Raw genomic sequence first — 16,493 nt, forward strand, 5'->3', positions numbered from 1 at the left:
GCGAGAATACACGAAATAGAAAAACCATAGGAAGGGCGCTTTTTCCGGAATACTGAAAAACAATTTATACGATGAACTTGTTTCTGATGTCATTATAAGGCTAGAGATTGAGAATATTAACGTTTTAAACTGGAATTCTTTCGACCAGATATTTTTAATTAAATGCAGTAATTAATAATAAACCAAACACGCACGAAATTTTGTTTGCAAACGGTTCTCACAAAAGTTTGCACAAACAAAATTCATTTCATAACCCTTAAAAAAATACTTACATCAATGCTTAAATTAATTTTTTAGACTACTTGATAACATAAAATACGTTTAAATGTACGATTATATTGATTTTCCAATAAATTATTTTTCCCAATCAATACGCAACGTCGACGTCTCTATTGTGACGTCATGAATACGTCGAATTTCGCGTCATTCTCGATTTTTTTCTTCAAAGTACCAGTATGAAGAAAAAGAATCTGCCAATCAGAGAGTTGGATTTAGCATGAAAACAAATAAGAATTGATTATTATTTTGTGAGCGCACATTCACATCGTTTTCTCCGAAACGTATGAATGACGTTACGCTCACAAACACATGACGTCACAATCAATACCTACCCGCAAGTGCAGATAACTCTGTAATATGCGAATTCGGAATATCATTTTTTTTTATATTTATATATTTTTATTTATTTTCTTTTTATACGAAAGCCGATTGTTCTCATTTTGGTAGAAGAAGAAAATAACTATGACGTTATAACACAAAACTGTCGCGTTATTATGGAAAACTATCAACGCGAAAACTTGGAGTTATTACACGAAACTTTTAAACAATGTAATATCTGTTTAATTATCTTATGCCTCCTCGATTTACATAGCCCGAGATACTTTTGCCCTAACACCAGACCAGAGTCGGGCTACGTTTCATTCTACCATGGCAGTATAACACCGTATGCATTTTAACCGAATTAAGGGCATCTAATTTGTATTAGATAAGAATTGTCTCTGAAAAATGTCAATAAGATTATTTGAGGTGCTTGTTACTAACTAGAAAAAGAATGGACATATATAAGACACCACCCTGATGAACTCAATATTTGAATAATTTTATTTACACTTTTTAAAGGTAAAATAAAGCAACATTTCTTGGATTGCCGTTCTATTTATTACAATAAAATGTAAACAAACATCGCAAGCGGCTGTGTTCCCACCATGTATACGGAGTTGTACCTTTGAGCGCCCGGATGTACCTTTGTGTGACGTCATCGCCATCTTTTCTATCGGTTATCTTACTGCAAGACGTTCGTCGTAAGCCGTGTACATGTCGACTACTATTAAAAGCTCTTCTTGATTCATGAGAATGAAAAAATACGGCACATATAAATTTAATGAGTTTAACCCTGGAAATCGGCAATTCGGCTATAGTAAAAATTGACGCTTGTTTCAATATGGTTCTAACAGAGATTTAAATTATATTTAAATCTCTGGTTCTATGCATTCTTAAAGCCAAGGACGTATATGGGAACAAGGATAAATCCTTGATGAGAAGGATAAGTCACACCGGGTTTTGGGGAAGTAGCTTTAATTTGTGTTTGTGCACTGACCATGACGTTGGGCGACGATCGACTGATTTTCCTTTGATATCCGCCGGCGCAGCCTTCAATGGCAATGGGGACAACCTACGTCATCGGAAGTGATATCGGACACACAAAAACAATGAAAAAACGCCCGCTTCAAGATGAAAATCGGCTGAAATTATGACATAACAGCAATGCATCTTCTAAACCTATCGCGCGTCAAAGACAGTGTATTGTTAGAGATTATATGAAGCTATTAAATATCGTCAAACTAGCTCAGATAATGCAAACACCTCGACACAATATTTTTCGACAGCAGGGATATCGGTCACATTTTATTCAATAAACTGTTAAAAGTTGTAAATAAATAGATGTTGCTGTCACAAAACCGTCCCGTTTACTAATATGTAATATATGACTGTTGGAAGAAAATATTTCCTTCATTATATCTGCTAGTGGAGAAACATAGACGGTGCTTAATTAGAAATTATGAAAGTGATATCGGTCACACTTAGAACTATAGGGGTAACGGTCACATCCAAAGTTACGAAAATTGAATATTACAGCATTGTACATGTAGTCGTTATTTACGCATTCATGCAACTCCAATGGATACCCCGTCAAAATACTTTTATTGAATTGATCTTTTTAACCCACCATCAGCAAATGGTTGGCGAGCTATGAAAATAGCCTCCACCCATTGCTCGTCATCCGTCCGTCTTTAATTTCTGTTACTTCTCTGAAAGTACTGAAATCGATTTATTTCGATACCGCTACATGTATTTACCAGAGAATATTAAGGATCTTTTTTAAATTTCATCTTTAGAAAGTCGTCTTTCTTGATTCTAATAGATGGACTTGTTGCTATGGTTCAAATTCAACATGTGAGCTTAATACTTAATGATTTTTTTAAGTACTACATGTATCTCTCTCTTTACTCTTGTTGTGCATAATGCACCAATGGGAAAACGCGGTAATCGACAACTTCAAGTTCGTTACCATGTAGACATACAATTATCAAATATTTTGTTCGATATAGATATTTTGATTTATTAATGCTCATTTTTGAGACAGATAAGATTACAAAATAATGATTATTTGGCTATCTTGATATTATTTGACTACCACGGTGCTTTATAGCATTCATATACATATATTTACTTTTTCACTGCAACCCTAATATGTATACCTACCAGGCGCATTTGACATTCAGGGGTGCATGATCTGCTATTAGCTTATTTTTATGTGATGTCATAATTTTTGTGCCATCGAAAATGGCTGTTTCGTCCTTGACGATATTGATTTTTTTCTTTATAGATACAAATATCTTGGGATGTTATCATACAAGTGTTATCAAATGAAAATGTATTCATTAAATTGCATTCAGTTGACAATTAGGGGAGTATGAATGCCAACTGGACATCTGCTAATTCAACATGAAGCGCTAAAGATATTGGACCAACATGTTAAATTGACCGATTTGTAAATCCAATGGTAAACGTCACGATATCTCTTGGCCCTCCTGTTATCAACTGATTTGCTTTTATAATTTGTTTGCATATGATCATTTGTGCTATTGTTGTTAAGATATATTCTAAGTACCTTTTCAATCGTTATTGTGTGTTAAATCTTTGGAGAAACTATCAGTGAACTGTCATGAAGAACTGTACTAACGCTATCAGCTAAAAACCCTCAGTGATCCTGTCTATCATGTATTCACGTATTTCTGTAGCTTATAGATCAGTATGCTTTTCCTTTTGTTTACATCGGATGCCTTTACATCTTTAAGTTTTATGTAGTTTCTTGTATATACGCAAAGACAATGCAAGAACAAAGGGTGTGTACAAATACATGTATAGACAAAAACTAAACAATATACAGTGTACGAATACCAAAGTATTCAGCAAAAAAAAATTGTTACGATAATAGTTCATGATGTATCATGTATCTCGGTAGTATTTCCTCTTTACCTGAATGATTATTTCAGCAATCTTTACGAAGCGACAAAGCATTTCAAAATCTTTGGATGTGACCGTTACCCTGTGAACGACATCCTTTTTAAAACAACAAAACGTCAACTAGGTTATACATGTATGTCACTTTTGTAGCGGATAAAATCAACTATAGCTACTATTTGAAATATAAGGTATTTTATGTCAGTAAATAACAGTAAAGTTAAAAAAATTACACTTGACATATTTCGGTGAATAAAATGTGACCGATAGCCACGCTGTGAAAAAAAAGACAGACTGATGATGAGCAATAGACGAAAAGCGATTTCAATAGCTCATTAACCATTTGCTGATAGGGGGTTCAAAAGTCGTCTTTCAAGATCAGATAAATTCAATAAAAGTATTTTGGCGTCTTATCCACAGTTTTCGTAACTTTGGATGTGACCGTCATCCCTAAAGTTCTAAGTTAACCGATATCACTTTCATAACTTCTAATTAAGCACCGTATATGATTCTCCACTAGCAGATATAATGAATGAAATATTTTCTTCCAACAGTCATATATTACATATTAGTAAACGGGACAGTTTTGTGGCAGCAAAATTTATTTATTTGCAATTTATAACGTTTTAGTGAATAAATGTGACCGATATCCCTGCTGTCAAAAAATATTGTGTCGAGGTGTTTGCATAATCTGAGCTAGTTTGACGACATCTAATAATTTCATAGAGTCTCTAACAATACACTGTCTTTGACGCACGATAGGTTAAGAAGATGCATTGCTTTTATGTCATAATTTCAGTCGATTTTTAATGGTGTAGCTTGCGGGTACGAGGGTTACCGTCTTACTTTTTGAAGCGGGGCCCTTACTTCATGAGCTGTCTTTTTTTAACGAAAATTTTAGATATATCCTCTAAATATTCCGTCCTTAAAGCAAGTAATAAACGTTGTGAAATTTTATAAACTTTACATTGGTGTTTCGATCGTTTGACTCGATAAGACAAGTATTTGTTGAGAAAATAGGCGTCTCGCGTGGTGTTTAGTAATGGAAAGAGACAGTCACGAATCCTTCTCACTTATAAATCCTTGTTAAAACTGATTGGAAAAAATCAAAAAAAAAAAATCATCTATTTAATTTACAGCCTTACTGTATAGCCTGCGAGACACAGACACAGGTAAATGGACCTCCTTTTAGTTACTATCTAAATCTCTGAAATAGCCAAAAGTGAACCGTTGTTATTTCGTTCGAATGCAATAACTATAATCCTATTTCGTTCCCACGCAATAATTATTTCGTTCGAATGCAATATCTATTTCGTTCACACGCAATAATATTTTCGTTCTCACGCAATAATTATTTCGTTCGAACGCAATAATTTTATTTATGTCATGTCTGCTCCCAGCCACCGAACTATTAAAAAGTAGATGGATGGCTATGTGATCCCAGTTTAATAAAGAGTTAGATAAAAAAAAAGTAGACGAAAGCTACAACATACATAAAAGTGCTGATCGATTTTAAGGATTGTCCCCTGTTTGAGTTGTATTTTAGCATCGCCAAGAATATATTTTTTCCCCCACATCAAAAATTCCGGAATTCGTTTGGTTCCCTCACCGGCGTAGTTTCGCGAGTTAGTATCGACCACAAATTTCAATATGGAGGAAAATGGTAATGATTTTATTACAACTTGACTTTTTTGTAGTACGCAAAATAAGGTATTTGTTTTGTACATATGTAAGCGGTTGTCCGTTCATTATTTTAATCATAAGCCTATTTGATATCAGAATCATGGGCCAAAAAAATCGCTTCAAGCAAAATGTTTAAAAAATTAACCGATGGTGATAGCGACAAAGACCCGTCTGTCAAGTTTCTTCTGAAACTCCCCCTTTTATAACTCCGATTCCATGTTAGACCTTAACAATCTAACCTAGATATATATTTGTCTATAGATCCACGTTTATTACACGGAACTTTATATGTTATACCATGTAAACAGTGGATGTTTTATGCAACTTGTACTGTAGAAAACTTGTATCCTCACAGAGGTTTGATGAGACTGTGCCAAGTTTATTATTGGTTCCCGTTACTTTATTCACTGACACGTGCATATCTTGCCAGAAAATATGCTGTGACCGTGTTTTATTTTTTACATTGATAACAAATCACTACTGCAATTGTCCTGTGTACGTAACCGCAAGGGTATAAATTTTATTTACCTGATATTTTGATCATAATTACGTGTACATTTGATTTATAAATAGTACATGTGTCATACTAATGCCTTATTTTAGTGGCTAGCTGGTTGAGGTGGTGTATAGAGTTGAATGTTAGACAAGGAGTGACAGCACACAACAGCACTGTCACACTACATATGTATACTATGTCTTTCTTTCTTGTCACAAACGAAACATTAGTTTTTGTTTTTCAACAGATGAAAGTAAGTTGAGTGTGAGAAAACCATTGTTGGTTCCATTCACCATTGAAAAGTCCACATTTCACTGTTTGATCATTTGTCATGGTCAGGTGACATGTGGTTATCCAATGATGTGTTGGATCATTTACATATAATGCTACTTTTATAACATTTGTTTGGTCCACATAAAGCAAACATGAATTGACGAAAACTCCTACATACATGCATGTAACTTGCAAACAGTCTTGTTATGGACTGAGTGAATTCACAGGGACTTTGCACATACAAAATTCCCATAACACATGTACAGAAATAAAAAAAAAAACATGCATGTTCATGATCCAACCCTAAAGAACTTGTCAATGATAATAATTATATATAAGTTGACATCTTATTTAGGTTCTGACCATGAAATATAAATTGAATATATTTCTTTCCTTCTTGATCATGGGAAGTTATCAATTCCTATGAGTGAAGTGATCGCATTATAATTGTAAAAAAAATTAATAATATTGTATATTACTTATTTAATTATATTTATTTCCTTTAGACTTTTGTAGTTTGAATTTGATGAAGTAATTATTTTGTAGTGTAAAAATATGTAATTAGCGTACTCAAACACTGGTATACATATATGTCGACTCCCGTGCCATAGTCATGAGCAGGTATAGATTAAATTAGGTAAACTTGATACTGGAGTTTAATCAAGGCTACTGAACTTCCTGGGTTTTTTTTCCAAAATAAAAGAAACCATGTGTCATGAACTTCCTTAATTAATAATACAAAATTTGGTTTAATCAATAAGGAAGATAATTATTGGAAGATTTCTGTATACATAAGGTGTAGTCTTAGGCTGGTGAAATTATATTTTTTGGTCTTAAGACAATTAATATACTGTATCATAACACATCATGACATAATCAACATATGTAAGTATGTGATACAAATTAAATGTTCTACTTTACTCTCTATTACTCTATAAGGTATGTGGTTTGTTATATGGTGGTTGAGTCATAGTACAAGACTTGTCACTTGTGAAATTTAAATATAGGGTAATATTCTGATAGATTAAATGGTGATACTATATTTCCTTTTTACAGATGAAAATATGTCATGGTGATAAAATTTGCCTTATACTCATGGGAAGGTTGTGACGGATTGATGGTTTGGATGCCTCATGTGATTTCATGCTAGGTGGTGATGGTGGACCGTGTCGCTCAGAGTGCCTCCTCCCGTATTCCCGTGCCGGTCAGGGCCACTGGTCACACTTTGGCCAATAATAAGGTCAAACAGCTGACCAAGGAGGAGCCCAAACATATATTTCAGGAAAATGGACTGGTGGACACACATTCCAAGATTGAAGAGACCAGTTCAAACGACAACAACACCAAGAAAGACAAGGGTTTTGAAACTTTTGTCATGACAGGTGATATGATAATTCGGACCACACAGAAGACGAGAGACAAGGCCAACAGAAGCACATCTGACAGTACTGACACCAGTGATACAGGAGATCTGAGCGACATAGGGATTCACACCAATGCTGTTTTCATAGAGGAGAAAGGTGTTCAGGAATATACAGAGGGCACCACCCTCAATAAAGACAATCAACGGTCCGCCGAGTCGGGATTTGAGGATCAGGATTCGGGGACATTGGAAAGGGACAGAAGTCAAGCAACTGAACCCAACAGTGTATCAGACTTGTCATTGATAAGTTCTGAGGACTTGGCAGAAATGACAAGGTCACAGTCGTCAGCTGCAAGTACATCGGTTTCGTCAGTCTCAACGCCTTCTGATATCAAATCCGACATATCTGAACAAACAGTGCTGCAGTGTTTAGTAGGAAAGACTGAAAATTCTTCTGAACGTCTGATTTCTCCAGAAACAGAAGGGATTCGAGATAGTGATACTTATAGTTCTAGTGAAAATGTGAAGGATTATAATGAATCAGAAAAAGATACAGATCATTTGAAAATGGTGACCAGTAAAAGTGCCGAAAAGTTTGTGCAAAGTAAGAGTGGAGGTCACCAAAGTGTACGTCCAAGTAAAAGTCAGGAACTTCAATCTGAATTCTCTTTAGTGGCCATAGATATAGAGGAAGATAATAAGGCATATTCGTTAGATCAAATACCACAACATGGCACAACTAATTCTACGGCTTCCCTGGAGGGCATTGGGGAAGGGGACATGTTGTTAGCCTCCAGAAGTCTTGATAGTTCTCCAGAACACAAGACCGATAAGTGCCATGACAAAGAATTCATACCTGGATTTATAACTTTAGCGGACGAGGCACACATGAAGAAAGCCAAAAGCAAAGAGGATGGTGAAATGAATGGTGCTGCAAACAACAACTGTTTAGAGGGTTCACAAAGCAATGTTGGGGAAGATGATGGCAAGCCTCAAAGATATTCTTTAGACCCTTCCCTTGATCCTAATCTCTTAGATTATCAACCTCTCGCTAAGGGGGTTGATCGACCGTCAGCTCAGCGACTTGCCAAACGGTTGTTTAATTTGGACGGATTCAAAAAATCAGATGTTTCGAGGCATCTTAGCAAGAAGTAAGTATTTACTAATAGGTACATTATTGACTTGTATGAAGTAGAGATTACTATCATCTGTAAATGCTTTTACACTGTAAATACACAGACTTATGTAATGTAGCAACAGCTGTACTTCACCATGAATGCTGTGTAAGGATAAATCTATTGTGACTGATCCTACTGAGGGCCGTTTCAATATGTCTATATTCATTATAACTTTATAGTATAAATATGTATTAAATGCCGTGGTTCCATTCACAATGTCAAAATGAAGTCAAATTTTGTTTCAATGTTTTAAGCAGAGCTGCTGTTTTCTTCGTTTCAGAAATGATTTTGGTGCATTAGTATCTGAAGAGTACCTCAAGTTTTTCGATTTTGAAAAGGATACACTTGATACAGCTCTCAGAAAGTTCCTACGACAGTTTTGTCTGATAGGGGAGACACAAGAACGGGAACGGGTGCTAGCTCATTTCTCCAAGCGATACATGGAAAGTAATCAAGGAATTTATAATTCTGAAGGTATGTGTACATTGGTGTAATTTGATATTGATGTAGAACTATTGTTTTGTAGTTATCCTCCTGAAATGTACTTCAAGGAGGACCTTTTTAATGTACCGGTAAATTGGTTCTGATGACGACTGATACCCTGTATTTCATATTTTAATACATTACTGAACTTTTTCAAAAGATATGTATTTATGAATTTTTTAAAGTTTAATCTGTTTGTGTTTTTCAGATGCTTGTCATACCCTCACGTGTGCTATTATGTTACTGAACACAGACCTCCATGGCCAGGTAAGATAATCAATTAGTATAAGTAACTGAATACCATCACAGTGGTCTCTCGAGAAATCAAACACTTGTGTGCCCAGCCCAATCTGTCTGGAATGTGAATGTTTTGGACTAAAGGATTCCATTTATTTCTGTCAGGAATCAAATCTGTTCCTGATATTTCTGTCAGAATTTTGAGATATGAATTAATGCAGGTCCACTGTATTGTAAGCCACGACTGGTGATTGATCTATTTAAATATGTTATCAAAATGTAGGAATGTAAACCTAATCTTAGTATCACAAAATTGAAGATTAATTTACAGAAAATATTAAACAATCAATCATCAAAAATCACTTAGGACATATAACCACATTAGTGACTAACAAAGACATCTACCGTGGTAAATATTACTTATAAGGAAATGGCTTGTATTAATCTGTACTACATAAGTTAATGTTCCCGATAATTCTTACCTGAACAGTGTTGTGTACTTACAATTTATATACAGCACATGCCATAGCTATATTGATTTCTATTCCAGAGTATTGGTAGAAAGATGACATGCGCAGAGTTCATAGAAAACCTGGCAGAGCTCAACGATGGTGATAATTTTCCTAAAGAACTTCTCAAAGTGATCTACCAAAACATCAAGGCTGAACCTATTGAGTGGGCAATGTAAGTCAAATGTTCTATATTTTGTCACCAGTAAAGTAAGATCTTAATCAAGTATCTTGTATGATGAAGAACTGGTTGGTTAAATTTATTTTTTGAAAAAAGTCATTGTAAAATTTGTAAAGAAGGAACTTGTGAAGATGCTCCCAAAATTAATGATAGAAAAAAAAATGAAACTCTAAAGTTACTTAACATAGTATGATTACATTTTTGCCTGATCTGTCGGGGGTCAAATTTTCTTATGAATTTTGATGTGACCACCATGGATTCTGTCCAACCTGTTGGACAATGTACAAAGATAACCAAGCTGTTGAATATGGAAGGTCCTCCACTTGCTATAACGATTGAGGTAGATCTATAATCAATTGACGACATAATGGTGATGTTTGTTACAGTGATGACGACCATGAAGAGAACCACAGTCAGACTGAGGATCGATCAGCTGTACCATTAACCAATATGTCAGCACCACCTTTAGGTTTCAATCCTTTCCTGGATGTAAGTCTTTTACTGTTATAGCTTTCCACACAAAACATGTAGGGCTGGGTATTGGAAGGTCTAAAACGATACGATACATATTGACAATACGATGAAGTAATACACGATACATATTGACGATACAGTGAACCTCTTTTTCAAATTCAGTTGACCATGTGTTTTGAACATTGTGACAATAAAAGACAATTTTGATAAAACTTTCTATAACCAGGAATAAATCTACCAAACATTTGATTCAGTTTATCATCTGTGTCAATTGATTTCTGTCAATTCGTATTCTTAGTTATGAAAAGGCATTTCTAATCCATCTAGGTGACACAGATGCCTTAAACACTTCCTATTGATTGAAATGCTCTTACTTGAATGATGTTTTAGAATAACTTTTGTTTGGAATTTCCTATTTCTAAAACAAAAACAGTAGGGTGAGTTGTTACAACGATACAGTGATATACAGCATGTTTGCGTATCAATATTTGATACACTGCTGAAAACTGATACATATCGATATATCGATATATTGATCCAACCCTAGAAACATGTCTATAATTCTTTATGCCCAGGCAATGAAAGTGTGAGGGGATATGATAAACTAAGGCTTCTGTTGGCAGAAATATGTTTAAAACATTTGTAGTTTATTTATACATCATTACTCTGTTCATTGTCAGCACTATAACACAGAATAGCAATTATGGATTTAAACCTGTTATTCTCATAATATTACAATATATTTCTACGAAAGATACACTTGGGTATAAATTGTTATATAAATGGTGTGATACTTGATTGGGTTTTGAATTGGATTTGAATTTATCTGTACTTTGTGTTTAAAGGTACCTGACCCAGACAAAGCGACTGAATACAAGAATGGCTATGTGATGAGGAAGTGTTGTATGGAGGCAGATAGGAGAAGGAGTAAGTATAGGAATAGATGTATTTATAGATATATGTGACCTATAAAGTAACAGTGATAATGTCACAGGGATATTTGTTGTTTGGTGTGACATACAAAATGAGAATCCTATAAATGTTATTGGTCATTGTCTAAGGTAGTGTGATAGTTTACAATGTACTGTAACAGGAAGATGATTGTTATATATCTCACGATGCCACACAGATAACAGTATATGTTTTCAGTCCTTCCTGAATTTAAGTTGAGCTGGGTCTTTGACTTAATGAGATAGAAAGTTTGGTTATATTGCCATTACCAGGTATGTTAAAAATTCAATGTGCAATAATTTGTCCATTTTTTTCAGCTCCACTGGGAAAGAGAGGATGGAAGATGTACTATGTGTCTCTACGTGATTTGATATTCTACCTGTATAAGGACCAACATGGGATGAAGAAGGGCCAGCTGGTACAGGGATCTAACAATGCTATACGTATTCACCACTGCCTTGCCTCCAAGGCCAACGACTACACAAAGAAACAGCATGTCTTCAGGCTTCACACAGCTGATGGGGCAGAATATCTCTTTCAAACAAGGTAACTTTGGTTTAGAATTTGACACTTTTATTTGGAGTATAGTTTAATATATTCTTTACATGAAACTTCAAATATCAGGATGTATCATACGAATATCTAAGCCAAATTCCCCTAAATTAGAGGAATTTAATCATAATCCCCCAAAATAAGGTAAAAAGGTCCTTTTATGACTATTAAGTGAGAAACAGTAAACTTTATTTCTGTAGAAAAAGTGATAAATTTGTATAGTACAGTACCTTGGTGAAAGAATAATACAGATGTGCTATTAGTATATATGCCGTCTAATTATGGTAAAAGACCACTAGTAGATTATACTATTCCTTCTGCCTCCAGTGACAGTCGTGAGCTCCAGGAATGGATCGACACCATCAATTTCGTGTCAGCCAGTCTTTCCGCCCCACAACTGCCTGGTGCTGTAGGCTCACAAAAGAAATTCCAGCGACCGTTGTTACCAGCAACCTACACAAAATATAATCTGGTATGTTCTCTTGGTTTTAAAATGATTAGTTATCTACCAAGTAATCATGTTATTAATATGCGTCCTGTACACTCAGCAAAAGAGAGCTTTATTTAGCTCCATCAGTTAAAGCGAATAGTCGGGCAAGTGACTGTAAAATCGGTAAAAATGGTATTAATATATCCGGTATAATTTCTTATGAATTAGAAAAATAAAATTTTCCGTCAAAATCGCTGTACATGCGAAGAAAATAATAATATCTATGGGAATCCTAAAAGTCCTCCCGACCGGCTATGAGTGCAGTTCAACCTTAACGCATGCGCAACACCCACCACTCTCCGTAGTAAACAAAACATGGCTACCGTAGTTTTGAACCAAAATGTTTCCGCCAAAACAACCAACTGACTCACCTAAAATGCGAAAGGAAAGGCAATGGAGCAGCGACAATCCCAACAACTGACTCGGTAAACATTACAACGCATGGACAGTGTTAATACAACTTGTTATAGTGAAGAGAACAGTTCAAACGAGCACGCGGCTCCGGACCGCTACTGTACGTACCTAGGCCTACTACCCGGTACTCCCTGCTCAGCTGATAGTGAGTGAGTCTTCGTATTTTGATCATTTTGTAAATAGTCCCTAGCAGTATTTTTTTCATAAATGAGTGGTCACTTATGGTCACATGTTTCATACCTGTTCCCCAATCGCGTAAAACGTAACCCTGGGGTAAATAGCGGTTCTTTAGTGGGGCCTCTTTAGGGGTAATGAATGCCCTGTATATTTATAAAATGTACCGTTGTAATGCATGTACAGTTAGAATGTAACCGCTTGTGCATTATCAAGCTAAGATTTGTTTCAATTAATCTATAATATTATGCTACCGGTCAATTCATACAGTTCTGATGTATATATTTATAGATTTTTAATTTGTAAATTTTTGTTCTGTACATGTTCTGGTAGTGTTATACACATACATTATAGGATTTACATTGTAGGTTAATTGGTAAAATTGTATTGTATATGTTCTGATATACACATATACATATGTACATGTAGGTTTTAGCTTGTTCTTTAGATATATTTGGAGGACACATACAGTATTATTTCTGGTCATAATAATAAATAGTGTTTGTACATGTGTATATGACAAACTTTACAGAGTTGAAATGTACTGCAGCCATGTATCATTTATAATTATTCTGAATTTATGTTGGAACTATAGATAATGAATTTTGTATCTTTTTTGAAACAATATTTGATTCTATCAAATGCATCAGTGACACATTCACAACTTATAAAATGTTTTCTCTAAAATAAAAAAAAAACCTGTAGAATGAACCTACATTTATTCATTTATATATATTTGAAATTGATCATTTCAATTTTTGTCACATTCAACAGATATAAAAAAATTGTTGGTTCTTTTTTTTCAGGCACCATGCATGCATAGTGACATGAATACAGAAAGTTCATCCCTTGGACCTGTATACAAGTGTATGTATACATATACATACAATTAGCATCATATGAAGACTGAAGAATGTTGATTTGAGTGCTCTTGAAAGTAAACTTTTTCCAATATAATATGGACCTAGAAGATCATGAACAGAACATTTAAAACAGTATTAATTTATTAAATGTTCCTTTCAACTGTAGTCATTAAATAAAATTATGATGCAATACTTTTTCATTGTTTAACTTTGTAGAAATATTTGTTTATATATATATTAGTCCTCTAGATCCAGTGATTATAATTCTTGCATCCATATGCCTGCCCATTTGTTTGTCAGGGCTTGTGAGATAGCTTTTCAATTACTTTTAAAATATAAGGATTTTTTTTACATATAGCAATATAGATACCATTGTCTTAGGATTTCTAAATTCTACTTTACAAGAGAGTAGACTCAACATATAAATAAAACCATAAAACTAGCAAGTTATCTGAAATGTTAAAAATCTTTTTGTCTGAACCAAATTTCACATTTATTGTCTATGTGTAACTTGTACATAGACCATTTATGTAGTAATACGTGAGTAGTAACAGTGATTACAAACACATAGACTAAAATGTAGTATGTAGTACTATGTACATCTGTCTTTGATTTGAGTTCTAAACACAAAAGTGGTACCTATTGGGAAGTTGTGACTTGGGCGAAGGGTGAAATACAGAAGAAATAGCTACACATGGAAAAAAGAAAGATATACAGTACCATATGGATTCAAAGTTGCTCCAAAATCAATGAGACTAAATAACCAAAAAAAAAAAAGCCATGTAAACCCAAATATGCAATGACCAGATCAATGATAAAGCACCCTTCCACTTCCAGTTATCTGTAGCTATTCTATATTACAACCCCCCACTCAAGTTACAACTTCCCAACCTCATGATTCTTCTGTCTTTTAGCCCCCCCCCCCCCCCCAACACACACATACCTGATTGATTGTCATGTTATTTCAGGTTCCTATTCAGGTATTATTCCTAAAAACCAAAAAGGGTATACACACTGTGTAATCTCAAAGGAGGGGAACCACTTCATTCAAAAATGGAATTTACAATTTCATCTTAATTTTGAAATTTTCAATTTAATTATTAATTACTGGACTATTAAAACAGTATAGAACCCCTCGGCTACAGACAAAGTACTGTGGTACACATTTCTCTTAATTAATTACTTTTCTTCAACTCAATCATCTTTTTCTCCAGAGCACAAAAAAGAACAGGAAACAACAGAAAAGGAAAGTAACATACATGTAGGCCTATATGTTTTCTGGAAATATATATGATGTGTTAATTCTCACAGCATAGGCCTACATGAATGTAAAGAATTAAATATTATCAATGTTTGAGAGAATTTCCTAGTTGTAATTCTATAGCAGCTACATGGAATGTACGTTTACATATATACATTGTACGATACATATACATCATAAAAGTTTCTTTCCTTCCAGCTGGACATTCATGTCATCTCTCTCCAGAACTCAAATATTGTTTACAAAAAAAAAAAACCAGAGACATAGATAATTTAATTAAAATCTCTGCAAAAAACTACACGAATAATTGAACACATATATTGTACTTGTAAAATATCTATGTATGAGCTAATTTATTTTCACATCTTTAACAGCTACATGCAATGGACGTTCTATGGAACGTTTTCGTGTGGTTTTAAATGGGAAATTATGTTACGATTATTTGTATTTAACCTTCATGATTCGGTTGATGTAAAATACGACGAATGCTATGCTGCAATAATTGCCCTTGCCGGGGCCCCATCTCTGCATCGGCCGAATATTTGTGTCGATTTCCATGTACAAGATGCTTTTATCGAAAAATGATTACAAAGCATTGTCATTAATGTAAGAATACTTCATTTGCATCAAATGTATCATCTCAAAACAACAATTTGCATACCGCATTAGTGGTTTATCACACGAAACGAAACCGACACGACTGAGAAACACATGTCCATGTTGACATTTCCACGCAGCCTCGTTTTCAAAGAGTTTGGCGAATTTATATTTAGGAACTGTGCTAAATTTACACGGGGCTTCCCCAAAATTTCAATGGTCAAAACTGGACACTTTTGGAAGGCCCGTACTGGCGGAACTTGACCATCATTATGGTATACAATGACTTTTGGAAGGCCAAAGAACGCATTTAGACTGGTTTCCTTTGCCCGACTATTCACTTTAAAGTATTTCAATTAACTCTAGATTCATGTTTTACCAGAAAATGTATACCAAGAAAATCCTATAACTTACTATCAAAGATCTAAGATACAAGGATAAAAAAGAATGAAAAAAAAAAAAACATCAAGTAAAAATTGATATTCGTCCAAGATAAAATCAAGGACATAGATTTTTTTCATTTCATATATATTTCATTCTTTTAAGTTTGGAGGGGAGTTCATCAAAGTAAATACAAAACACACAAGTCAAAATGTGGACCCTTGACCAAGGTAAATGTACATAGGATTATCAATGTATGTATCCAAGAAAATAGCTAAAATTGTAAATTACATAGATAATATTCTATTAATAATATACATGACGCAAATATCATTCATATAAAAACTTACCATTTTTTGAATTCATTTTAGGTATCACACCATGGTAAACAATCTTTAAATGTTAATT

The 16,493-nt window shown here is 34.3% G+C and overlaps 1 protein-coding gene across 1 annotated transcript; it reads left to right on the top strand.

The window, feature by feature from the left end:
* Positions 1 to 5,135: 5,135 nt before the first annotated feature.
* LOC138316576 (PH and SEC7 domain-containing protein 1-like) lies at positions 5,136 to 12,486 on the top strand. Its single transcript, XM_069258256.1, has 10 exons — positions 5,136 to 5,188; positions 7,034 to 8,491; positions 8,799 to 8,992; positions 9,210 to 9,268; positions 9,789 to 9,922; positions 10,315 to 10,417; positions 11,248 to 11,329; positions 11,671 to 11,899; positions 12,233 to 12,377; positions 12,454 to 12,486. Exons 2-10 carry the CDS (start codon positions 7,134 to 7,136, stop codon positions 12,484 to 12,486), a joined length of 2,337 nt encoding a protein of 778 aa, XP_069114357.1. The 5' UTR covers positions 5,136 to 5,188; positions 7,034 to 7,133.
* Positions 12,487 to 16,493: the final 4,007 nt, after the last annotated feature.

This window comes from Argopecten irradians, chromosome 2 (genome assembly GCF_041381155.1).
Source record: "Argopecten irradians isolate NY chromosome 2, Ai_NY, whole genome shotgun sequence".
NCBI classification, from domain to species: domain Eukaryota; kingdom Metazoa; phylum Mollusca; class Bivalvia; order Pectinida; family Pectinidae; genus Argopecten; species Argopecten irradians.